We start from the raw sequence: 27,554 nt of genomic DNA, 5'->3' as shown, positions 1-27,554 counted from the left end.
GTTTTTCTCCGTGTTCACACTGCTAAAGGATTCCTGAGGCATTTGCAGTAAGCGTTTCCATCAGGTAGCTGATAGTCCTTCTAAATGCCGCTTCAAAATATTCTAAAACGAATCTCTTTCATCTCTAATATATTTACTTTTGTTTTGCAGATCTCAAAAGGTGAAGCAACTTAGAGATCTGGGGTCACATCCCTGACGACCTAGAGTTAAGCTGGTGTCGCTTCGCAAGATTTTGGTACCCAAAGCAGCGGAACCGGGATTTAGCATCCTTCCTCTGATAGCACATTTCTTAAAGCAAGCATTCTGCACGTTTGAACAGCGTCTCTTCCATACCCAACACCTCCTCCCAGCCCGCCCCCTGGTTCCTTCCCACCCTCTACCTCGCATCCCCCACCTCCCGCCCCCAGCCTGCGCATGCGTCCTAAGAACCCCCTACACTCGCGGCACAGGCTCAGAGTATTGTCGGGGGCTATTCTCTATCCCAGGAACATGGCGGCGAGTCAGGGAGGTGGTGGTAACAGTGGGGGCGGCGGTTGTGGTGGAGGTGGAAGTAGCGGTGGCGGTGGTGGAGCCGGCGGGGGAGGTGGCGGAGCCGGAGTGGGAGGCGGCGGCGGCGGCGGCGGCGGGACCATGGTGGTGCCCATCCCGGTACCGACTCTCTTCGGTCAGCCGTTCCCCAACGGGCCGCAGTGGAACCCGGGGAGCCTGCAGCCTCAACACACCGTGAGGAGCCTGGACCGGGCCCTGGAGGAGGCGGGCAACTCCGGCATCCTGAGCCTCAGCGGTAGGAAGCTCCGAGACTTCCCGGGCAGCGGCTACGACCTGACGGACACCACCCAAGCAGGTGACAGGGCGGGGAGGGGGAGGGGAAACTGGGCGAGGAGGTGGGGGCAGTGGGTTTCTGGGTGGCTGCGTGGCTGCGTTGTTAGACTCTGCTGATCTGGGCGGGTGCGCGGGGGCGGCGAGACTGAGTCGGAGCAGCCAGTTCTGAATGTGAGGGGCAGAGCAGGGAAGTGGCGGCGGGGGGCGGGTGGGGGTAGTGGGGGTGGGCAGGAATGCTGACTGAAGGGTCTCTGGAAACCTGGTGGGATGTGAGGAGTGAAAGAGCATTACTGTTAAAGCGAGTTTCTCCACTAAAGGGATGGGGAGGGAGGTATTGACACCTTCCTGAATGCACTTCTTCCAACTCTCGTGAATGTTCCGGTCTTTCCTGGAGGGAAAAAAAGACAATACATGAGACCATAATCTATACATATTCTTTAAAGCCATGCGTGCCTGTAGGAATGGTATATCCCTTTTCCTAGTGCAGCAGCAGTATTGCCACGGTTTTTTTCTGTGTTCTTATTTTGTGTGTGTTTTAATCATCCTATAATAGTCTTGGCTTCTTGTCACGTATGCCTTTAAATACTGAGATTTGTCATTTTCCTGGTGTTGAGGTAGTGGTGCTTAAATTAGTATTTGCTGCAACGGCAAATTAAATCATCAATCACTTATGTGTCTGCTTTACTAAGGGAAAGAATCCTTGTTTTGAGTTGTGTTGGAGTCTTAATTTTCATTACAGATGTAACCAAAAATTGTAAGGGCATTTTTGAGAATCAAAATTAACTCCATTCTTTTTGGAGTTGTGGGTTAATGGCTTATCATTTTGGATGGGAAATTGGCTATTGTAATGTTCTTCATATACTCTCTGGTACTCTTTGTTGTGGATGGCATTTTTTGTTATGAGCAGTCTCCCCTCTGCCTTATAAGCCAATGATGATTATTTTAGTTGTGTTTTGATTTGATGAAAGACTTTTCACTTTTCATAATCTTCAAATATGTTATTTATGTATCTGTTTTCATCTGCTTTGCTGAAAGAAATCATGGACAAAATGATCTTAATAAATTTAGTGATTTTGAGGCAATGTAGTAAGTAAATTCACTCATAATGGGAGGTAATAAAAGACCTCTTATTTTCAGAATAACACTATTTCATTGTATTGTGTTTCTAGATATTAAATCAAGATGTGTGTTTGGATGAGGGTGGTGTGAGGAAGAGAACCTAAAATTGAAGCCTCCTATCCAGTTATTCTCTTAGGAGTTATCCTAAGAACCATCAATGATTTTGTGTGTTGGAAAGCATATTTGAGTATTTACTCTTTCACTCTGAACAGATTTCCTAAACAAGATGTTCACATATTCAAGATATACTGGCAAGACATTGTACTACTAGGTATGTTCTTCAAAGGCTTCGAGAAAAATGATTTCAGACTGCATCATTATAGGGATTTGTTGTTTTGCTTCTTGGTTAGCTATAAAAGATTTATCTATCTATAGTGCAAAGTTGAAGCATCCTAGGTTGGCATTCTGGCCTTTCATTGTCTGGCTTCTGTTTATTGTTGTAACCTTAAGTCCTCAAATGCTCCTACATAGAACCCTCTGTTCCAAATAGGTCAGCTCCCAGTTCCTCAAACATAGTTTATGAATTTCTGCCTCATCTTTGTAGAAGATCCATATTCATGAGATTTCCTTTTCTCCACCTATTTAATTTTGTTCAAGCCCCAGCTTTTCCAAGATGCTGTCTCCACCTCCCTTAGTCCAGGGCAGTCTTCTGTTTCTTTGAATTCCCATGGTACTTAATGTCTTTACCACTTACGTGCTAGTGCTGGCTTTATTTTCTTTTTTACGTTTTGCTTTCCCTGGGAAGATGGAAAACTGCTTAAGGGCAGGGAATAAGTAATACAGTTCCTTAGTTTTCTCATTATATACTGCTTATATTGTACTTAATACTTTTCATAAATATGAATATCATCTTATGTGATTATAACCATTGGCTTTTAAGGCTTCAGTTTGTTTTCTGAGGCAAGTTTTAACACAAATCAGAACCATATTTATTCTTGGTAAAATTCATTCATCATAAACTTTATCAGTGTCTACAGTAACAGAGAACTTTTTGAAATAATTTCACCTCATTTTACTTTTTAAAGAAAATTGAATTGGTGTTCCTTGTGGGAACACATGAGAATTTAAATTAGAAATCTGTGGGTGATTCATTTGCCATTCATTTTTGACCAAATTCAACCACAAGAGACTAGTATCCATTGTATATAAATGGAATTGAAGAAAAATAGAGCATGTTTGAGATTATACATACATACCTGTATATATACAAACATATAAATATGTATATGCAATATAGTCTCTGCTCAATGAAAACAGTTCTGTTTGTTGTTATTGTTATATTTAAAATGACTCTCAGTGGAATAATGTTTCAGTACCAAATTGATTAGTTAGACAGCAATGGTTTATTGAGTTGCGAAGAGACTGGAAGAAGGGAAAATAGGTAGGAAGCTATTTGTTAATCTAGGTGTGAGGTGGTGAGAATCTAGGTTAAAACAAAATTGTATTAGAAGGGGAAATTGATACATTTAAAGGAAGGGAGATAGCTCTTCACATTGTTTGCTGTTCCTTACCATGTATATAAAAGATGAAATAGACCTGTGCCTTTCCACCTTGCCTGCATTTTAAGATAGCAAGGGAGTTTTTTTTTAATCTATTCCCCGGGCTCCACCCCAGACCAATTAAATCAGAGTCTCAGGGGCAAAGAGATGTGTGTGTGTGTGTGTGTGTGTGTGTGTGTGTGTGTGTGTGTGTAAATATTCCCAGGTGATTCTTCTGTGCAGTCAGGGTTGGGAAACTCTAGAATTTTTTAGACATTTAAGAAATATTTATTGTTTGAGTGAATGAGAACATTGATAAAAGTTTGGTGACTAACCTAAAGCTAATTGTCAAGAAGGTCAAAACCAAAGCTAGGAAGGAACTAAATGTTCACGTTCTAGTTCAGTACTCTTTCAGATAGACTTGTGTGAAGCAGACTCTTTTTTTTTTCATCATATTATGTCTGTAGTGACTAGGAACTTACAGGAAACTATAGTTTCTCCAGTTCCCTTGAATAACTGTTTTACATTTAACATTGTTGGATAAATTTGTGTTAAAATACTGACTGTAAAATATGTAGCAGCAAAGTCTTATTTTCTCTATTAATAGTCTTCCTGTGAGGAAATGTGGATTATATGTAGCTGATGGCAAAGTTTATCTTTGGTATCTTTTTTATTTCTCTTTGCATTTCTGGTGTCTGTTCTTCTTCACCTGTCCCCTTCCTCCTGCTGCCCTCCTTATTTCTTTTCCCCTCTTCAGCCTCACTCCCTTTTCTTTGCTGGGATGGAGCTCAACTGCTAATAACTAATTATGGCAGCCTTTCTAGGCGATTAACATTTAAAAGAGAGAGTTTGCCAATTTACTTGATTCTCCATTTGGTTGTGCTCACGACCTTTTTTGAATTGATAAGCCTTCCAGATACTTCTTAATTAAAATCCTCATCCATATAAAAACATGAAATCAGGGATCAGAAAGTTTCAGGAAAGTAGCTAACTCTGGTTGTAATGTCTTATCTTTGCTGGTCTGTGGGTAGACTTGGCAAGACAAAGGGAAATTGCCTAGAAAGTTTTAGTCTATCTGGATACTGTGATACTTGTTGACTTTAAGAGAGCTTAAAAATGATAATGGGTAATGGCTATGAAAACAAATTTGGAAACTTTTCATATTTGACTGTCACCAGTACTACAAGTAAGTCTCAGTCTATTTGCAGCTGCCCTCTCTGCTTATTCATACTTCTTTATGCCCATAAACAATAGGTCTGTGAAACAGATTTAGGAATTCTTTACATACATCAGATTGTGCTGTGTCCTGGTGAATCACATGTTTTCCTGTAAACCTGGAGTCAACTCTAGTATTTCCTACATGTGCTGGTTCACCTCTTCAACTGTGGAGCATGATGCATTGTATCTGCTTGTAAAATGGAGCCAGTTAAACTTTGCAGTCTCTGATTTTGTTACATAGGTGAAGGCCATCTTAGTGCATTCGGTGGAATAAGCTTGTGATTTTGTTGCCAGAGTCAAATATCTGTCTTGCTTTATGTAATAAATATCTTGCTGAAAAATTGAATATGAAGGACATTTTTGTTGGTTGACTCATATTTTAATTGGTTCAGATTGAATTTGAGTTGCTAAACCTTGCAGTGTTTTTATTCAGTGATGAATTCTCCTAGAGCATAAATAGTTGCCCTTTCTTTCTTTTGCAAGTTCACATTTTAAAATGTTAAAAAAAAAAAAAAAAAACCCAAACCCACGGTAAATAAGAAACACAAAATAAAAAAAAAAAGTTATCTTAAATCAGAGTGTATGTTTGTCATTAAACTCATACCATTTATACAGCTCCTTGTAAATTCTAAGCACTTTCATATATATTACCCTTTTGTATCCTAATAATAACCCTGTGAGCTTTGTAGAGTGCATAGTAATTACCCTTTGTTGTTGAGAGAGATTAAGTGATTTGCCAGAAGTTAAATGGCTAGTATATGTCAGAGTGTGGGTCAGAGGCTAGATTTTCTAAATTTAACACTATTCCAGTGTTATTTCTGTTGCAATACTTTCTCTTCTTATAACAAAGCTATTAATAAACACTGTGCTAATAAATGGGTGATTTAGTCTGAAAGATGAACACTTACTTAGCTTCATAGATTATATAGTTTCTGTTTATGGTCCAGTGTGTTTTGTTTTGCACATGATATTTGCATAGCTTGTCTTCATGGTATTGGTTTTACAATAGGTACATTAAGCAAGCTTTTATTCAACTCTAACTCTGGAAACATGATCCTCTAAAGGTTTATAAAATAGGTGCATGTGTTCAGTAATATATGTAATTATTAGAAAAGAGATGTAGCAATATTAAAAATATATATTTTAATAAACTATACAAATAAGTTATATGGAACTGTGGCATACGGCTTAATTTTATTGGGAGTTAAGTTAGTTTGAGAAAATTTCCTATAAAGTTAACTTGCTGAATCTTGAGTTAAATGATCACTATGGGATCAGCTTCAGTTCGGTTCAGTGGCTAAGTTGTGTCCCCCTGTTAGCGACCCCATGCATGCCGAGTTGGTAAGGATTAAGCAGAAAGGGACAATTGCAGGCTTTCAGGGGAGAAATTACACCCATATGGAGTTGAGAATGGCATTGCATATTAAGGGCAGATGTTACCTGAAAGTTCACTCTGTATTTTCTCAAACATACTTGGAGGCTGAGAGGAGGGAATTGGTGGAGAGTTCAGTGTTAAAATACAAGATGGGGAGGGAGGATCTTCATGGACTGGGTGTAGAGTCCTTAGCAATGGAAGGGAGGGGTTACCTAGTTCCCTGACTTTTACTAAGGTGGACGGGAATGTAGATCCGTGGGGATAATAATGTCTTAAATTTTAATGTTAATCGATGCAGTGTCATCTGGGAAAACAAGTTTACAAGCATAGGAATAGGTACTCAATAGAGCAAAATGCTTTAAGGAGTCATTATGGAGAATAAGCCACAGTTTAGAATTAGGACTGTGTGATAAGCAGCTAGATTAGTTGCATTTGAAAAATATGAGCTTACCATGTTTTCTGAAAAAAAATTACCATATATACTACATGACAGGTAAAAGAACAGAAGTGGTTGATTGGAATATTTTATAATTGGGATTATAGAGACACTGGCTTAAAGTTTAAATTTTAATATTTTGATTTAGATTGTTTGTAACATAAACTCTGAAGTATTTATTTATCATCAAAAGCATAAAGATATACAAGATCCAGAACCTCATTGACAGCATGAGAAGTAATGTTCAGGACACTTTTCACAAATAAAAGTAATTGAAGACTTAGAGCATATTGATTTCCTGGGAGGTGGTATTTAAGTTCCAAGGCATACAGTCACACTTTGCAAAAGGGTATATCATTCTTCTAGCCCATCCCAACAGTACACTCTAAGGGATACTTAAACTGTGTGATGCCCACCCCCATTGTATAGAGACTGTTCATCATCATGAACAATTTAGAAGGGGAAACCTTTTACATTTCTCTATACTTTGTGTATATTTAGGTAGTTCTTGAAGCATTGTAATACAATCAGTTCTCTGAAAAGTTTCAGAAAGTTTTCTCTGCTTCCCTTTTTTCCCCCATTTCCCTTTTATAGAAAAAAAAAATACCTTATACTCCAGGGAACCATTTAATGTAATAAAAGAAAACTGTACAAGTGAGTTTTATAACAATACTTTAAGTTTGTGTTTAGTTTCATTTTAAACTAGTATATTCAGTCTGCTAAAGGTCTTTTAGTCTTTACATTTCTACTGTTTCAAATAAATTATAAATTTATAGCATTCCACTTATAGACTACCAGTCAGTAGACTGTAATGGATAGTTAAACAATAGATATTTTCTAATATATATTTTGATAAAAAAAATTTTTTTAAGTTTTTTTTCCAAATAGGAAAGTAAAGTCTTACCTATTTGTGGACATTGTTTATCTGTATACTCTTATAATTTGAGGCATGGATTAGTGTTTAAATTAATTATGCTTCTTTCGGTGAAATTTTATGCATAATATTAGGGATGTAAGGGGACAAAAGACAGAAATAAAATGACTGTGTGTACACTTTTATTTGAACTGTATAGAGACTAACCAATTCTAGAACATTTGTGAATTTGGATTTGATTAAAAAATGACTTCGTTAAATGATTATGTCCCTAAGAGACTCCAGAACGTGCAGCATAGAAATTTTCCCCTCTTAAAAAAAGAATTCCAATAAATAAATCCTTAGTACTTTAGCTAATTGATTAGAGATGCCTGTGTCAATGGGAAATCAATTACTTTTAAAGTTATTTATAAATTTAAAAATAGTAAATCAAACATAGATAACTATCTCCTTAATCTACCTTGATGAGTATGTAAGAATACATTTGTCATATCTATTTTATATAAATGGACAAGATGGTAAAGTTGCTGCCTTTAGGGAATTTATGATTTAAAGTGGTGGTATAAATTAAGTATTCATGTATCTATTATATAGGCTAGATCATGGTTTTAAGGAATGGGAAACTTGCCCCCAAGAGATACTTGGTAATGTTGGGGCTTCCCTGGTAGCTCAGATGGTAAAGCGTCTGCCTGCAATGCAGGAGATCTGGGTTTGATCCCTGGGTTGGGATGATCTCCTGGAGAAGGAAATGGCAGCCCACTCCAGTACTCTTGCCTGGAAAATTCCATGGATAGAGGAGCCTGGTAGGCTACAGTCCATGGAATCGCAAAGAGTTGGACACGACTGAGCAACTTCATTGGTTTTTGGAAACAGTTTTGATTGTCATAACTTGGGGATGCTACTGACATTTAGTGGGTAGAAGCCAGGGATGCTGCTAAGCATCCTAAAATGAACAGGACTGCACACACAACAAAGACTTTCCAAGTCCAAAATGTCAATGGTGCCAAGACTGAGCACTGCTTGGCTAAAGTAAGATGAATGTCATAAGCGAAAACAAAGCAGTGTGCAAATTTGAAGAGGGAATGGTGACATCGATTATAGGATAGGCTTTGAAGGGGAAAGGATCAGATTTTATATTTAATCATGAAAAGAGGATCCAATTCTCTATAGCTTACCAGTCTCCTCTGTCCATGGAGTTTTCCAGGCAAGAATACTGGGGTGGGTTGCCATTTCCTCCTCCAGGGGATCTTCCCAACCCAGGGGATCGAACCCATGTCTCCAGCACCTCCTGCAGTGGCAGGCGGGTTCTTTATCACTGCACCACCTGGGAAGCCCATTTAAAAAAAAAAAAAAGAGGATACTACATGAATATTGACATCCCAGAGTCTCTTGAAACTCAAAATGTCAAAAAAAAAAAAAAAATCAACTTTTGTATTTACCCTAGGACCTCTGGTCTTGCAGACCAGAAACTTGGGAATTGTTCTTGACTCTTCACCTTCCCTCACCCTCTATATATGGTTGGAACTTAAGGGCTCTTGATCATAACTCTTTGAATAGCTTTCAATTCTGTTCCATTCCTGTCTAATCTCAGTGTCAGTTGTTGTTGTTTATGTCCTTCTCTCCTCACCTTTAACTGACTCTATCAGCAGTTTTCCCAAATGATTTCTCTGCTTCACGTTCAGTTTGCTTCAAGTCCAATTTGTTCTTCATACTGTAGCATGAGGACTCTTTCTCATAAGCAAATCTGCTTGACACTTGTTGCTACTAAGACAGCTTCGAGCCAGTAAGCTAGCTCCTTAATAATACATTGCTTAGTTCTTGTTTTGAACTTTTAAAAAATGTAATTCATAACTCTGCTTTATATAACTGGTAATTTTAATATTATATTACTTACTACTAAGTTGCAAAGATATAAATTGTTGTATGAAACTGTAGTTCATTCTTTTTGATGGCTGAATTATCTTTCATTGTGCAACTATAGCATACTTTATCCACTTTCTCACTGGTAGCCATAATATTATTAACATATTTTTACTCTTGTGAACAGTACTACTATAAGCCTTATTATTCATGTGTCCTGTTGTACATATGCAAGAATTTCTTGTGTGTATACTTGTGAATGAAATAGCTGGGTTATATAATAATATTTGTTGTTGTTCATTTGCCAAGTTGTGTCTGACTCTTTTTGACCCCATGGACTGCAGCATGTCAGGCTCCCTATCCTTCACCATTTCCTGGAGTTTGCTCAAACTCATGTCCATTGAGTTGTTGATGTCATCCAGCCATCTCATCCTCTGTGGTCCCCTTCTCCTCCTGGCTTCAATCTTGCCCAGCATCAGGGTCTTTTCCACTGAGTCAGCCTATCGCATCAGGTGGCCAAAGTATTGGAGCTTCAGCTTCAGCATCAGTCCTTCCAATGAATATTCAGGGTTGATTTCCTTTAGAATTGACTGGTTTAATCTTCTTGCAGTTGAAGGAACTCTCAAGAGTCTTCCCCAGCACGGCAGTTCGAAAGCATCAATTCTTCACCGCTCAGCCTTCTTTATGGTCCAACTCTCACATCCATACATGACTACTGGAAAAACCATAGCTATGACTATACGGACATTTGTTGGCAAAGTGATATCTCTGCTTCTTAAAAGCACTGGCTAGGTTTGACATAGCTATACTTCCAAGGAGCAAGAATCTTTTAATTTTGCAGTCAACTTCTGCATTGATTTTGTAGCCCAAGAAAATGAAATCTGACACTATTTCCACATTTCCCCCATCTATTTGCCATGAAGTGATGGGACTGGATGCCATGATCTTAGTTTTTTTAATGTTGAATTTTAATCCAGATTTTTTCCTCTCCTCTTTCACCATCATCAAAAAGCTCTTAAGTTCCTCTTCACTTTCTGCCATTAAAGTGGTGTCATCTGCATATCTAAGGTTATTGATATTTCTCCCACCAATCTTGATACCAGCTTGTGCTTCATCCAGCCCAGCATTTCGCATGATATACTCTGCATATAAGTTATATAAGCAGGGTGACAATATATAGCCTTGACATACTCTTTTCCCAATTTTGTTCCATGTCCAGTTCTAACTGTTGCTTCTTGACATGCATACCTACCTCAGAAGGCAGGTAAGGTGCTTTGGTATTTCCATTTCTTTAAGAATATTCTGCAATTTGTTGTGATCCACACAGTCGAGGGCTTTAGCATAGTGAATGAAGCAGAAGTAGATGTTTTTTTTTTTTTTTAAATTTTAATTGGAGCCTAATTACTTTACAATATTGTGGTTTTTGCCATACATTCACATGAATCAGCCATGGGTGTACATGTGTTCCCCATCCTGACCCTCCCCCGACCTCCCTCCCCATCCCATCCTTCAGGGTCATCCCAGTTCACCAGCCCTGAGAACTCTGCCTCATGCATCAAACCTGGACTGGCGATCTATTTCACATATGATAATATACATGTTTCAATGCTATTCTCTCAAATCATCCCACCCTCACCTTCTCCCACAGAGTGCAACAGTCTCTTCTTTACATCTGTGTCTCTTTTGCTATCTTGCATATAGGGTCGTCATTACCATCTTTCTAAATTCCATATATATGTGCTAATATACTGTATTGGTGTTTTTCTTTCTGACTTACTTCGCTCTGTATAGTAGGCTCCAGTTTCATCCACCTCATTAGAACTGGTTCAAATGTATTCTTTTTAATGGCTGAGTAATATTCCATTGTGTATATGTACCAAAGCTTTCTTATCCATTCGTCTGCTGATGGACATCTAGGTTGCTTCCATGTCCTGGCTATTGTAAATGGTGCTGCAGTGAACATTGGGGTATACGTGTCTCTTTCCATTCTGGTTTCCTCGGTGTGTATGCCCAGCAGTGGGATTGCTGGGTTGTATGGCAGTTCTATTTCCAGTTTTTTAAGAAATCTCCACACTCTTCTCCATAGTGGCTGTACTAGTTTGCATTCCCACCAACAATGTAAGAGGGTTCCTTTTTCTCCAGACCCTCTCCAGCATTTATTGTTTGTAGACTTTTTGATAGCAGCCGTTCTGACCGGCATGAGATGGTACCTCACTGTGGTTTTGATTTGTATTTCTCTGATAATGAGTGATGTTGAGCATTTTTTCATGTGTTTGTTAGGCATTTGTATGTCTTCTTTGGAGAAATGTCTGTTTAGTTCTTTAGCCCATTTTTTGATTGGGTTGTTTATTTTTCTGGAATTGAGCTGCAGGAGTTGCTTGTATATTTTTGAGATTAATTCTTTGTCAGTTGCTTCATTTGCTATTATTTTCTCCCATTCTGAAGGCTGTCTTTTCACCTTGCTTATGGTTTCCTTCATTGTGCAAAATCTTTTATGTTTAATTAGGTGCCATTTGTTTTTAAGGAATTCGCTTACTTTTTCTATGATCAGCGTATGTTGGCAATTTGACCTCTGGTTTCTCTGCCTTTTCTAAGTCCAGCTGGTACATCTGGACATTCTCTGTTCATGTACTTCTGAAGCCTAGCTTGAAGGGTTTTGAGCATAATCTTGCTGGCATGTGAAATGAGTGCAATTGTACAGTAATTTGTACATTCTTTGGCATTGCCCTTCTTTGGGATTGGAATGAAAACTGATTTTTTCCATTCCTGTGGCCACTGCTGAGTTTTCCAAATTTGCTGGCATAATGAATGCAGCAGTCTAACAGCATCATCTTTTAAGGTTTGAAATAGCTCAGCTGGAATTCCATCACCTTCACTAGCTTTGTTTGTTGTTCAGTTCAGTTCAGTTGCTCAGTCGTGTCCGACTCTTTGGGACCCCATGGACTGCAGCATGCCAAGCTTCCCTGTCCATCACCAACTCCCCGAGTTTTCTCAAACTCATGTCCATTGAGTTGGTGATGCCATCTGACCATCTCATCCTCTGTTGTCCCCTTCTCCTCCTACCTTCAATCTTTCTCAGCATTAGGGTCTTTTCCAATGAATCAGTTCTTCACATCAGGTAGCCAAAGTATTGAAACTTCAGCTTCAGCATTAGTCCTTTGTAATGAATTGAATTACATCACTTTTGTTATAATGCTTCTCAAGACCTACTTGACTTCACATTCCAGGATATCTGGCTGTAGGTGATTCACCACATCATCATGGTTAACTGGGTCATTAAGAGCTTTTTTGTACAGTTCTGTGTATTCTTTCCACCTTTTCTTAATTTATTCTGCTTCTGTTCCATCATTGCTGTTTTATTCCTTTATTGTGCCTATCTTTGTATGAAATGTTCCCTTGGTAACTCCAGTTTTCTTAAAGAGATCTCTAGTTTTTCCCATTCTCTGGAACTCTGCATTTAGTTGAATATATCTTTCCCTTTCTCCTTTGCCTTTCATTTTTCTTCCTTTCTCAGCTATTTGTAATGCCTCCTCAGAAAACCACTTTGCCTTCCTGCATTTCTTTTTCTTGGGGATGGTTTTGGTCATCACCTCCTGTGAAATGTTATGAACCTCCATCCATGGTCCTTCAGGCACTCTGTGTACCAGATCTAGTCCCTTGAATCTATTTGTCACCTCCAGTTTATAATCATAAGGGATTTGATTTAGGTCATAATGAATGGCTTAATGGTTTTCCCTATATTCTTCAATCTGAGCCTGAATTTTACAATAAGGAGCTGATGATCTGAGCAACAGTCAGCTCCAAGTCTTGTTTTGGCTCACTGTATATGTCTTCTCCATCTTTGCTGCAAAGAATATAATTGGTTGACTTTGGTACTGACCATCTGGTGATGTCCCTGTGTAGACATCACTACATAGGGATGTACATATCTACTACATCACTACACAGTAGATGTACACATCTACTCCCTGTGTAGAGTTGGCTTTTGTATTGTTGGAAGAGGGTGTTTGCTATGACCAGTGTATTCTTTTGGCAAAACTCTGTTAGCCTTTGCCCTATTTCATTTGGTACTCCAAGGCCAAACTTGCCTGTTATTCCAGGTATCTCTTGACTTCCTGCTTTTGCATTCCAGTCCCCTATGATGAAAAGACATCTTTTTTTGGTGTTAGTTCGAGAAGGTCTTGTAGGTCTTCATAGAACCATTCAACTTCAGCTTCTTTGGCATTAGTGGTCGGGGCATAGACTTGGATTATTGTGATATTGAATGCTTAGTCTTGGAAATGATCAGAGATCATTCTGTCGATTTTGAGACTGCACCCAAGTACTGCATTTCGGACTCTTTTGTTGACTATGAGGGCTATGCCATTTCTTCTAAGATATTCTTTCACACAATAGTAGATATAATGGTCATCTGAGTTAAATTCGCCCATTCCAGTGCATTTTAGTTCACTGATTGCTAAAATGTTGATGTTCATCCTTGCCACCTCCTGTTTGACCACTTCCAGTTTACCTTGATTCATGGACCTAACATTTTAGGTTCCTATGCAGTATTGTTCTTTCCAGTATTGTTCTGGAAGTAAAACATTGGACTTTACTTCCATCACTTGTCACATCCACAACTGGGTGGGTGTTGTTTTTGCTTTGACTCCATCTCTTCATTCTTTCTGGAGTTATTTCTCCACTCTTCTCCAGTGACATATTGGGCACCTACTGACCTGGGGAGTTCATCTTTCAGTGTCATGTCTTTTTGCATTTTCATACTGTTCATGGCAAGAATACTGAAGTGATTTGCCATTCCGTTCTCCAGCATCCCATGTTTTGTCAGAACTCTCCACCATGACCTGTTTGTTTTGGGTGGCCCTACATGGCATGGCTCATAGTTTCATTGAGTTAGACAAGGCTGTGGTCCATGTGATCAGTTTGGTTAGTTTCTGTGATTGTGTTTTTCATTCTGTCAGCCCTCTGATGAATGAGGATCAGAGGCTTATGGAAGCTTCCTGATGGGAGAGACTGACTGGGGGTGGGGGGGGGGGGGACTGGATCTTGTTCTGATGGGCAGGGCCATGCTCAGTAAATCTTTAATCTAATTTTCTGTTGATGGGTGGGGCTGTGTTCCCTCCCTGTTTGTTGGCCTGAGGCCAAACTGTTGACCCATGCCTCCACTCCTGGACACTCACAGGCAAGTCTGACTCAGTCTTTTGTGGGGACACTGCTCCATTCTCCTGGCTCCTAGTGCACACAGGTTTGGTTTGTGTCCTCCAAGAATCTGTTTCCCCAGTCCTGTGGAAGTTCTGTGATCAAATCCTACTGGACTCCAAAGTCAAATTCCCTGAGGGTTCTCAGTCTCTTTGCTGGATCCCCAGGTTGGTAAATCTGTTGTCAGTCCTAGAACTTTCTTAACAGTGCAGGAATTTCTTTGATGTAGTTGTTCTGCAGTTTGTGGGTCATCTGCCTGGTGGCTTCATGGTGCAGCTAATGGTGACCTCCTCTAAGAGGGCTTATGCCACATGCTGCGTGACCCAGGTCTGCTGCAGTCCAAGCCCCTGTCCCCACGGCAGGCCATTGCTGACCAGTGCCTCTGCAGGAGACACTTAAACACTCAAAGGCAGGTCTGCCTCAGTCTCTGTGGTCCTGGTGTGCATAAGGTTTTGTTTGAGCCCTCCAAGCATCTCTGGCGGGTGTGGGGTTTGATTCTAAACGTGATTTTGCCCCTCCTACCGTCTTTTTGGGGCTTCCCCTTTGCCTTTGGACATGAGGTATCTTTTTGGTGGGATCCAACATTCTGTCAATGGTTGTTCAGCATCAAATTGTAGTTTTGGAGTTCTCATAGGAGAAGATGAGCGCACATCCTTCTACTCTTTGATTGATTCCTGTGCTCATTTACACATCTGAAGGTTGTCAGGGGGCCTGCAGATTCTAGACACTAGGGGGACCAGCAGCTTTTAGACACATTCCCTAAGCATGGGTCACACACTTGTCATCAGTTACTTAAGCCAGACTGGTTCCTCCTCACCCTGCAGATCTTGGTGGCCGCCATCGGGATTCTGGCTGTGACAGCTCTACCAACCCAGCTGGGGTTTAGAGTGGGTAGCCTATCCTTTCTCCAGGGGATCTTCCCAACCCAGGAATCTAACTGGGGTCTCCTGCATTTCAGGCAGATTCTTTAGCAGCTGAGCTACTAGGGAAGCCCCTGTAATATCTTTGAGAACCTTTAAAATGATGGGCAAATTATAGTGTCTTATTCTTTACTCTTCTTTTGATTAACAGTGAGGTTGAATGTATTTTCACATACATCTTGGTCATTGATAATTTTTATTTTTGAATCTATTTATGTCCTTGGCCCAGGCTTTATATATGAACTGTTAGTATCATTTTGCTTAAAAAAACTTTTTAAAATTTATTTTGCTGCACTGGGTCTTACTTGCAGCACTCTGAATCTTCGATTTTCGTTGGCGGCATGGGGATCTTTAATTGCAGCATATGAACTGTTAGTTTCAGCATGTGAGATTTTTGCTGTGGCTTGTGAACTCCCAGTCGGTGCATGTGGGATCTAGTTCCTTGACCAGGTATTGAACACAAGCCCCTGCATTGGGAGCACAGAGTCTTAGCCACTGGACCACCAGAGAAGTCCCTCATTTTGCTCTTTGACAGACTGTAGTTTTCTTTATGTAAAACTTATGTAGCTAAATCTAGAAATCTTTTCATTTGTGAATTATTTCTTCATTTGATGCTTTGAAAGTCCATCCCCAATTCTAGAATTGAGTGACTGTTCACTAAAATGTTTCTCTAGTTTTCTATGATTCATCTTTATGTTTATCTTTTTCTTCCATCTGAAACTTATTTTAGTAAAAGTTATGTGATGAGACTATAACATTTGTCTTTTGAAAATAAAGTTTTTGAGAACCATTTAATAAATAATACAACATGAGTTCAAAATGCTAAATTTATAGTATAATCAATTTTATAGGGGCTGAAGTAGAGTGCCATTCTCAAACATCACTTTGATGTTTGAATGTCATTATACTGCATTATTTTTTTGTGAAATTGAAACAATATGTAGAATTTTCTACAGACAGCTGTGCGTAGAGCTTGCCCTTCCCCCCTTAAAAAATAAAGTCTTGTCTTTCCACGTGGCTTAGTAATTGTATGACTCAAAGTCCTTTTCTCACTGAGCATGCATGTAATCTGTCCTCTGGTTAGCAGCTGTGGTTTCTCCTTGCAGCATCTGTTTTTGTTTGCACCCTTGTTTCTCAAAGTGCCTGTGCTCAAAAAGAAGTCTTCCATTATTGGTTGCTGCAGGTCACTGAGGTCTGCTTGTTATTGTTTCTCATAACTGTTGGCTTTAAAGCATTTTTATTCACTTTTTTGAATATCTACATCACTTTTTTTCTCTCCACTGTACTTATGGTTAATACTTTAACTCATCATGAAGTAGCTTATAAATTCTTGAGCTGTGCATCTTATTCAATAAGGCTTCAGTGCTATAGCGGAGAAGGCAATGGCACCCCACTTCAGTACTCTTGCCTGGAAAATCCCATGGATGGAGGAGCTGGTAGGCTGCAGTCTATGGGGTTGCTAAGAGTCGGAGATGACTGAGCTACTTCACTTTCAGCTTTTCACTTTCGTGCACTGGAGAAGGAAATGGCAACCCACTCCAGTGTTCTTGCCTGGAGAATCCCAGGGATGGGGGAGCCTGGTGGGCTGCCGTCTATGGGGTCACACGGAGTCGGACACAACTGAAGTGATTTAGCAGCAGCAGCACCTATAGACTGATTTTTCATTATCTTGTTCAGAATGACAGCACAATACCCTTTTAGGGAATACTGAATCAAGAAATCACCTGTCTTTGCTGAGGGCATCTGTTGAAAGCAGATGCCAGAGCCATGGGGTTGTCATTTCCCATCAAGTTCCGACATCAGAGTCTAATACTTCAAAGATATTCTCCATTCTTTTATCGACAGACAGCTGTGGTGCCTCGTGTTTTCTTGTTGCTTTTGTTTCTACTCCTAACATTTCTTTTAGATGAGAAAATAGATAAGGAAGCATTAGTATTTTAGAGCATATTAATCAGATATCATGTACACCAATTACTGAAAAGCACAGAAAATTTATTTTTTTCATTTTCATGTTGGGAAATAAGTATTTAAGTTAGTTGATTTTATGCACTTTCCTAAAGACATGTAATTCTAGCATATATTTTTCATGTAAATAAGAACTAAGTATAATAGTTTTCAGCATTTTATTTTGTACCTTTATGAACATTATACATCATTGGCTGCAAATTGATAATTTTCCTTTCATTTCTTTTGCTTATTTCCTCCAGGGATTTAAGAATGTTTACTTATTTCCTCCAGGGATTTAAGAATGTTTACTCATTTTCAGTAGCTCTGAGGTAGTGAGGAGCAGTAATCAAGTGATTTGGACAATCTTTTATAGGTAATCATGAATAGAATTAGAATATAGTTCAGATACAGTCTAGTGCTCATCTACTAAGTAACAGTTATACCTAATTTTTCAGTCTACAGGACTTCTGTAAACTGTGAGATAAACCCCAAGGATGATGAAGTATTGGTCCCATCACAACATGTTTGTACAAATCACAATTTTAGTCAAACTAAGTGGGGGTATTTTTTTTTTTTTTTTTTTGCATAGTTCCTTTTACCGAAGTGTTATAATCTGAGCTGATAATATTTGGTGCTAGGAGGGAACCATAATTAGAATTTCTTAGAGGTGATATCTGATTGGCTTTTAACCTACCCTAACATGTAGTACCTGATTTGGTCCTTAAGGAATTTTGAATGAATGACACAGGTTATGATTCAGTTTAGGATGCTGCCTGGGAAATAAGAATGAGACTTGGAAGGTGAGAATGAGGATTTGCCTGCCTCTGTCTCAGACTCTGAGTGCAGAACTACAGAGAATTTGGTGCTTATGATATTTATTTTACCTTGTATATTTTCTGTGGTGAGGCTGCAACTTCTAATCTCTGGTCAATAAGGAATGTACATGGTAGAGTTGGGAGATAATATTCCATGGGTCTCGTGTTTTTACACATCTTGCCAATGAAACACTAACAGCCCTTTTGTTCAGGACCATCTTTTGGAAGAATGAGATAATTTCTGTCTCGAGAGCAAAGGACAATTATGCTTATTATCAAGAAAAATAATGTTTCCTTTTGAACACAGTGCAGGCATATGTAGTATTATAAAAGATTTGAGTTCCCTTAATTCGGAGCTCCTTTTCTGTAGTGTGGTGTATTTTAGGTGCAGGTATCCATCTATACCCATATATGTTGCCCCTGTGAGATTTGGGGAGAAAGAGGAACTGCTACAGATATGCTGGTCATGCCACTTGCTTTGCTATGAGTAAATGAGTCCTTTGACTCACACACGGGTTTCATGCCTTCTGCCAGCACCCATTAAACTGTTAGGCTAACTTGTTGGCTGACAAGTAGGTTGAAGTCTCAGATCCTTTAGAGTTCTTGACAAGTACTCAATAGAATGGTTTTGCCTGTAAGATGTTACAAACTTTTCGAAGAAACTTGTTTAATTTTTTTAATCCTTGTTAATTGAGTTGGTTAAAATATTGAAAAATTAATAAGGGTCCTCTCTTTTAAGGAGCCAAGAAAGCTGTGTGTTGGCTCAGACTAAGCAGTTCCGAAATGCTAAATTGGGAACAGCTGAAAGTTTTATAATGTTCATTATTTTCTTAACTAACAATTGGTGCTTGAAGTAAGATTTTTGTTCTGCTTCCTATTGCAAGAAGAAACCTAGGATATGAATGTAGTTAGGAGATTTAGACTTTCTTTGACTCTACTTTGGGGTTCCAATGGAACAGAATATTTGAAGTCTGAGACAGGAAGTCACAGTGCATAATGTGTTGGAGGAATGGATGAGCACACATAAAACATGGACTTTGAAGTCATATCTGAGTTGGGAACCTCTGTGCTGTCAATTATTAGTAGTAGTTTTTTAACATTAGACATGCCATTCAATATGTCTTTGATTCATGTGTATAATGAGGAGTAGTGGCTACCTCATAAGGTTGTTTTGAAGATTAGAAATTGTGCAAAGCCTATAGCCTTCAGATCTAACATATATGGAAGGTGCGTGTTTATGTTCATGCACGCAAGTGTGTGTATGAGGTATTTGCTTTAGTTCCACTTAGGTTATTGTTGATGTGAATTTACAATACTGATTTCAAATTATTTCTCTACTTAACTGTCATATTTCTTTAAGCAGAAAATTCTCTGTCTCTGTTAATGATGAGCCTTTGTTCTAACAACACCCATCATTTGTTAAACATTTTTCCATAGGTGAAAATGTGACAGTTTTTCAAAGATGATCTAGGACTTTTTTAAAATAAGAGCAACTATAGCAGTGTGTACTATTAAATATCACTCAGAGAAGACTCATGTATCTTAGTTCATTTTAACAATTTGTGACAAAAGTCATACAGCCTTTTGTACAGTGAATAAGACAAAACTGAAATTAGTATAGTATAATAGTATACTTCCTGAAAATAATTTGCTGTACCTTGGCAGAAATGATAGCCAATGGGCCAAGAATTGTACTTGGTGACAGATGGACCCATCTATGGCTCTTGTGGCTGCAGCTTGGGAGGCAGCAAACAGATTTCCATTCCATCTGACTCCTTTTCTCCCTTCTCTAGCTTTTCTGACCTCTGAAACTTGAGTGATACAGAACATAATTTGGATCAGATTATTTAAAATGATCTATTAACATCTCTAACAGGCTCCCAGCAGTTTTACAAGGAGCAGTTTGAAGGAAGGCAAGAAACAGTACACAGTCTGTCTACTGTTGAGTTATTGCCAATACTGCTTGATATGATTTATAATAAAAACTAAGATGAAACCTAGTTCACTGGTGATACAGGTTTTTATCCTCAAGGATACTAATTAATTGAGTTATCACCTTACTACTTAAGAAAAAAAATGTACAACTATTAAAATATTTTTGCGGGCATTTTCTCATTAATTCTGATAAACTATTTTTGAGAAATGTGTTTGTTTCCTGTGGCTGCTGTAACAAATGACCCATAAACTTGGTGGTTTGAAACAACAGAAATTCACTCTCTTATAGTTCTTGAGACCAGAAGTCTAAAATAAGTCTTTTGAAGCTAAAATCAAGGTTTCAGCAGGGCTATAAACCCTCTGGAGACTTGATAGAATCCACTCCTCACCTCTTCCAGCGTCTAGTGACTGCTGGCATTCTGTGACCTCATCACTCCAGTGACTGCCTCCATCTTTCACATGGCCTTTTCCTCAATGTGTCTCTCGTTTCCCTCTGTTGTCTTCCTATAAAGATATGTGCGATGGCACTTAGTACCCACCTGGGTGATGCAGGATAATCTCCACTGCAAGACACTTAATTATATCTGCCAAAAAATTTTACCATATAAGCTAACATTGACAGGTTCCAGGAATTATTAGGACCTGATATCTTTGAGGGGCACCATTCAGCTCGCTACAGGAAGATAAAGAGCAGAATTTAATTTCTTTTCTTGTGTGTGTGTGGGAAAGGTGAAACATTTTTACAATTGTCTTTTCCCAAGTCTTACTTGTCCCCTGAGAAGGTAGACTTTAAAGCTGTTGTGAAATGAATCTCACCATCAGGAAGAAATTAAAAGTGTGTTTTCCATCTTTAGATGGAGCCATATTAAATAAAATACCAATTTTGCATGTATTTCTTGAGTATAATATGTTCTTTCTTTATGTTATTCTAGTTGCCTTAGTGCATGTGTTCATTAAATGATTTTTAATGTTATAAAATCTTATTTAATTGTACATCACAAGATAAAAAATTAAATCAGAGGTTAAATTTATCCATTATATCTATGTAAAAGTTAATTTTTACTTTTTTGAAGGAAAATATGAGATACTGTTAGTGTGAGATAGATCAAGAAATTAAAATACAGATTGTTTTGTGTTATTGGCTACCTTTGTCTCTATGGTTGTATTTTTCTTTTGGCACTGTTATTCTGTTTACCCCATTCTTAGAAAAGATGTTTATACAGATTTAAAATATTAGAAAAGCCTAAATCAACTATACTCCAATTAACAAGTAAACAAATAATGCAATGAGCCCCCTAAAATAAAACAAAACAAAAAAGAAAAAATATCTGAAAAAGCCTAGAACAAGATTTTCTTAGAGCCTTTATAATGGCTTGAGTTTTGATTTTGACTTTATTATACTTTATTTGCTTTACTCAATTATACCTGAAAAATAATTGTAATTTTAAGTGGTGTTTACTAAATAAATGTATTAGCTCATTCAGAAAATAGTTTATGAATGAAAATTCATTTGAATTCCCTAAGGGAGCTCATAATATTACTTTGTAATTTAACTGAGTCTTGTTTTTGGAGGGGAAGGAATATAAAGCATCACACAATAATAAATATGCAAATTATTAAAATAATACTTTGGTTTTATTTAAATTATTAAAACCATTGGTTATTAATACTGACACTTTTGCTTTTTCTCCAGTTGCTTCTTAGAATGTTCTCTTTTTTATGGTTCTTGTATTTTCTGTTGACTATTATTTTTAGTCTCCTCTGCTTGCTCTTTTTTTTTTTTTTTCTCTGCTTAACTTATAAACATTGGTCTTCTGGATGGCCCAGTCTTGAATTTCTTTTTGACTTAGTACTCTGATTTTAGGTGATGTCTTCCATTTCTATAATTTTATAGTACTAACCATATTCCCACAACTTTCAATTTTATGTATCCATCCCAGACCTCACGTATGAGATCCAGAATGATCTGATTAGCTTGCCATTTCACAATCCCTTATCTTTCAAATATCTCAGTTTGTACAAATGTGAAATTGAACCCTTGATTCTATCCTCTTCTTCAAAAGGCAAAACAAAGCTGTATAGCAAAAATAAGAATAAAAATCCTGTTCCACCTCTCACTTTTCTGTTAAGTAGCATCATGTAGTTGCCTAAGCCAGAATTCTGGATTCCATTCTTTTTTTTAAAAAAAAAATTATTTATTTTTTAATTGAAGAATAATTGCTTTACAGAATTTTGTTGTTTTCTGTCAAACCTCAACATGAGTCAGCCGTAGGTAAACCTATGTCCCCTCCCTCTTGAACCTCCCTCCCTTCTCCCTCCCTTTCCCACCCCTCTAGGTTAATACAGAGCCCCTGTTTGAGTTTCCTGAGACATACAGCAAATTCCCATTGGCTATCTATTTTACATATGGTAATGTAAGTACTCTCTGCATACATCTCATCCTCTCCTCCCCTCTCCCCGTGTCCATAAGTCCTTTCTCTATGTCTGTTTCTCTATTGCTGCCCTGCAAATAAATTCTTCAGTACCATCTTTCTAGATTCCGTATATATGTATTAGTATAGGATATTTATCTTTCTCTTTCTCACTTACTTCACTCTGTATAACAGATCTACCTATTTTGAAAAATACTCCTTTATATTGTGGTGAATGCATATCATAAGATCTATCCTTTTAAGATAGATAGGTTCATGTACCTCATTAGAACTGACTCAAATGTGTTCCTTTTTATGGCTGAGTAATATTCCATTGTGTATATGTACCACAACTTCTTTATCCATTCATCTGTTGATTGACATCTAGGTTGCTTCCATGTTCTATCTATTGTAAATATTGTAAATAGTGCTGCAGTGAACATTGGGGTACATGTGTCTTTTTCAGTTTTGATTTTCTCAGGGTATATGCCTAGGAGTGAGATTGCTAGGTCGTATGGTGACTTTATTCTTAGTTTTTTAAGGAATTTCCATACCATCTTCCACAGTGGCTCTATCAATTTGCATTTCCACCAACAGTGCAAGAGGGTTTCCTTTTCTCCACACCCTCTCCAGCATTTATTGTTTGTAAACTTTTTGATGATGGGCATTGTCACTGGTGTTAGGTAATACTTCATTGTAGTTTTGATTTGCATTTCTCTAATGATGAGTGATATTGAGCATCTTTTCATGTGTTTGTTAGCCATCTGTATGTCTTCTTTGGAGAAATGTCTGTTTAAGTCTTTTTCTCACTTTTTGACTGGGTTGTTTGTTTTTCTGGTATTGAGTTGTATGAGCTGCTTGTATATTTTGGAAATTAATTCTTTGTCAGTTGTTTCATTTGCTGTTATTTTCTCCCATTCTGAGGGTTGTCTTTTCATCTGGCTTATAGTTTCCTTTGCTGTGCAAAAGCTTTTAAGTTTAATCAGATCCTACTTGTTGACTTTTGTTTTTATTTATATTCTTTAGGAGGTGGGTCATAGAGGGTCTTGCTTTGATTTATGTCATCAAGTGTTCTGCCTATATTTAAGAATTTTGTAGTTTCTGATCTTACATTTAGGTCTTTAATCCATTTTGAGTTTATCTTTGTGTATGATGTTAGTGTTCTAATTTCTTTCTTTTGCATGTAGCTGTCCAGGTTTCCCAGAACCACTTAATGAAGAGGCTATCTTTGCCCCATTGTATATTCTTGCCTCCTCTGTCAAAAATAAGGTACCCATAGGTGTATGGGTTTATTTCTGGGCTTTCTATCTTATTCCATTGGTCTGTATTTCTGTTTTTGTGCTAGTACCATATTGTCTTGATGACTGTAGCTTTGTAGTATAGTCTGAAGTCAAGAAGGTTGATTCCTCCAACTCCATTCTTATTTTTCAAGACTGCTTTGGCTATTTAAGGTCTTTTGTGTTTTCATATGAATTGTGAAATTTTTTGTTCTAGTTCTTAGTAATTTGATAGGGAATTTTTTGTTCTAGTTCTTAGTAATTTGATAGGGATCACATTGAATCTGTAGATTGCATTTGGTAGTTATAGTCATTTTCAGAAGGTTAATTCTTCCTACCCAGGAACATGGAATATCTCTCCATCTGTTTATGCCATCTTTGATTTCTTTCATTAATATTTTATAATTTTTTGTATGCAGTTCTTTTGTCTCCTTAGGTAGGTTTATTCTTAGATATTTTATTAGTTTTGTTGCAGTGGTAAATGGGATTGATTCCTTAATTTCTCTTTCTGATTTTTCATTGTTAGTATATAGAAATGAAAGTCATTTCTGTGTATTGATTTTGTATCCTGTGCCTTTGCTAAATTCACTGATTAGCTCTAGGAATTTTCTGATAGTTTCTTTAGGATTTTCTATGTGTAGTATCATGTCATTTGCGAACAGTGAGAACTTTACTTCTTCTTTTCTGATCTGGATTCCTTTTATTTCTTTTTCTTCTCTGATTGCTGTAGCTAGGACATCCAAAATTATGTTGAATGATAGTGGTGAGAGTGGACACCCTTGTCTTGTTCCTGATCTTAATGGGAATGCTTTCTGTTTTGCACCATTGAGAGTAATGTTTGCTTTCGACTTATCATATATGGCCTTTACTATGTTGAGGTAGGTTCCTTCTGTGCCCATTTTTTTAAGAGGTTTAGTCATAAGTGGGTACTGAATTTTGTCAAAAGCTTTTTCTGCATCTATTGAGATTATCATATGGTTTTTATCTTTCAGTGTGTTAATTTGATGTATCACATTGATTGATTTGCATATATTGAAGAATCCTTGCAACCCTGGGATAAACCCAACTTGATCATGATGTAGCTTTTTAATGGTGAGCTTTTTAATGTGTTGTTGAATTCTGTTTGCTAGAATTTTGTTTAGGATTTTTGCATCTATGTTCATCAGTGATATTGGCCTATAGATTTCTTTTTTTGTGTTGTTTTTGTCTGGTTTTGGAATCAGGGTGATGGTGGCTTTGTTGAATAAATTTAGAAGTGTTCCTTCCTCTGCAATTTTTTGAAAGAATTTTAGAAGGATAGGCATTAGCTCTTCTCTAAATGTTTGATAGAATTCACCTATGAAGCCATTTGGTCTTGGGCTTTTGTTCTTTTGGGAGATTTTTGATCAAAGTTTTGATTTCAGTGCTTGTAATTGGGTTGTTCATAATTTCTATTTCTTGCTGGTTCAGTCTAGGAAGAGGTCATGTATGGATGTGAGAGTTGGACTATAAACAAAGCTGAGCACTGAAGAATTGATGCTTTTGAACTGTGGTGTTGGAAAAGACTCTTGAGAGTCCCGTGGACTGCAAGGAGATCCAGCCAGTCCATCCTAAAGGAGATCAGTCCTGGGTGTTCATTGGAAGGACTGATGTTGAAGCTGAAACTCCAGTACTTTGGCCACCTGATGTGTAGAGCTGACTCATTTGAAAAGACCCTGATGCTGGGAAAGATTGAGGGCAGGAGGAGGAGGGGATGACAGAGGATGAGATGGTTGGATGGCATCACCAACTCGAGGGACATGGGTTTGGATGGACTCTGGGAGTTGGTGATGGACAGGGAGGCCTGGTGTGCTGTGTTTCATGGGGTTGCAAACAGTCAGAGACTACTGAGTGACTGAACTGAACTGAAGAATCTGTTTCTTCCAGGTTATGCATTTTGTTGCCATATAGTTGTTCATGATGGTCTCTTATAATCCTTTATATTTCTGCATTGTCTGTTGTAACCTTTCCTTTTTCATTTCTAATTTTGCTGATTTGATTCTTCTGTCTTTTTTTCTTGATGAGTCTGGTTTGTCAATTTTGTTTATCTTCTTGAAGAACCATCTTTTAGTTTTATTAATCTTCATTAATTAATAATTAGTAAACCTTTACTAATTAATAATCTTTATTTATTTTTCCTTTATTTCTTTTTCATTTATTTCTGCTCAGATATTTATGATTTCTTTCCTTCTGCTAATCTTGGGTTTTTTTTTTTCTTTTTCCAGTTGTTTTAGGTATAAAGTTAGATTGTCTATTTGATGTTTTTCTTGTTTCTTGAGGTAGGGTTGTATGTCTACAAACTCCCCTCTTAGAACTGCTTTTGCTGTATACTGTAGATTTTGAACTGTCATGTTTTCATTGTCATTTGTTCCCAGGATATGTTTGATTTCCCTTTTTTATTTCCTCAGTAACCTGTTAGTTATTTAGAAATGTATTATTTAATCTCCATGCATTTGTGTTTTACAGTTTTTTTTTTTTTTTTCTTGTAATTGATATCTAGTCTCATAGCATTGTGGTTGGAAAAGATGCTTGATACAATTTCAGTTTTCTTAAATTTACTGAGGTTTGATTTGTGACCAAGATGTAGTCTATTTTGGAGAATGTTCCATGTGCACTTGAGAAGAAGGTGTATTCTTCTGCATTTGGATGGAATGTCCTGAAGATATCAGTGAAATCTGTCTCATCTAATGTATCATTTAAGACATATTTCCTTATTAATTTTCTGTTTTGGTGAACTGTCCATTGGTAAGTGGGGTGTTAAAGTCTCCTACTATTATTGTGTTACTGTCCATTTCTCCTTTTATGTCTGTTAGTGTTTGTCTCGTATATTGAGGTCCTCCTGTGTTGGGTGCATAGATATTCACAATTGTTATGTCTTCCTCTTGGATTGATCCCTTGATCATTATGTAGCGTCCTTCCTTATCTCTTGTAGTATTCTTTATTTTGAGGTCTACTTTTTCTGATATGAGGCTTACTACTCCTGCTTTCATTTGCTTTCCATTTGCATAGAATCTATTTTTCCATCCTCTCACTTTCAGTCTATATGGGTCTTTAGGTCTGAAGTGGGTTTCTTGTAGACAGCATGTATATGAGTCTTGTTTTTGTATCCATTCAACCAATCTGTGTCTTTTGGTTGGAGTATTTAATCCATTTACTTTTAATTATTGATATATTTGTTCCTATTTCCAGTTTCTTAATTGGGGTTTGTTTTTGTAGATCTTCTCTTGTATTTCCTGACTATATAAGTCCCTTTATCATTTTTTGTAAAGTTGATTTGGTGGTACTGAATTCTCTTAACTTTTGCTTATCTGAAAAGCTTTTAATTTCTCCATCAATTTTGCATGAGATCCTTGCTGGGTAGAGTAATCTTGGTTCTAGATTTTTCCCTTTCAGTACTTTTAACTATATCCTGCCATTCTCTTTTGGGCTGCAGAGTTTCTGTAGAAAGATCAGTATAACCTGTTCAAAAATTTTGTCATACCCTTTCTTTTTCTCTTTTTTTTTTAATGGGACCCCTGTAATTCAAATGTTGATGTGTTTAATATTGTCCCAGCGGTCTCTGAGTTTATCTTCAGTTCTTTTCTTTCTTTTTACTTTATTCTGCTCTTTAGCAGTTATTTCCACCATTTTATCTTCCAGCTCACTGATCTTTTCTTCTGCTTCAGATATTCTGCTATTGATTCCTGCTAGAGTATTTTTAATTTCAATTATTGTGTTCTTTGTTTCAGTACATTTACTCTTTAATTCTTCTAGGTCTTTGTTAATTGATTCTTGCATTTTCTTCATTCTATTTTCTAGGTTTTTGATCATCTTTACTATCATTATTCTGAATTCTTTTTCAGATAGTTTGCCT

The 27,554-nt window shown here is 37.5% G+C and overlaps 1 protein-coding gene across 1 annotated transcript in view; it reads left to right on the top strand.

Moving 5' to 3' along the window:
• The first annotated feature begins 415 nt into the window (after window positions 1–415).
• Window positions 416–27,554, top strand: part of LRCH2 (leucine rich repeats and calponin homology domain containing 2) — a 104,125-nt gene continuing 76,986 nt past the window's right edge. The window contains exon 1 of the mRNA XM_061409537.1: window positions 416–844. Within this exon, the coding sequence (XP_061265521.1) occupies window positions 490–844 (355 nt within the window). The 5' untranslated portion in view covers window positions 416–489. The remainder of the gene's footprint in view (window positions 845–27,554) is intronic.

The sequence above is a fragment of the Bos javanicus genome, chromosome X, assembly GCF_032452875.1.
Source record: "Bos javanicus breed banteng chromosome X, ARS-OSU_banteng_1.0, whole genome shotgun sequence".
Classification (NCBI taxonomy): domain Eukaryota; kingdom Metazoa; phylum Chordata; class Mammalia; order Artiodactyla; family Bovidae; genus Bos; species Bos javanicus.
The sequence above is the reverse complement of the archived record's forward strand: the minus strand, read 5'-3'. Positions and strand labels throughout refer to the sequence as shown.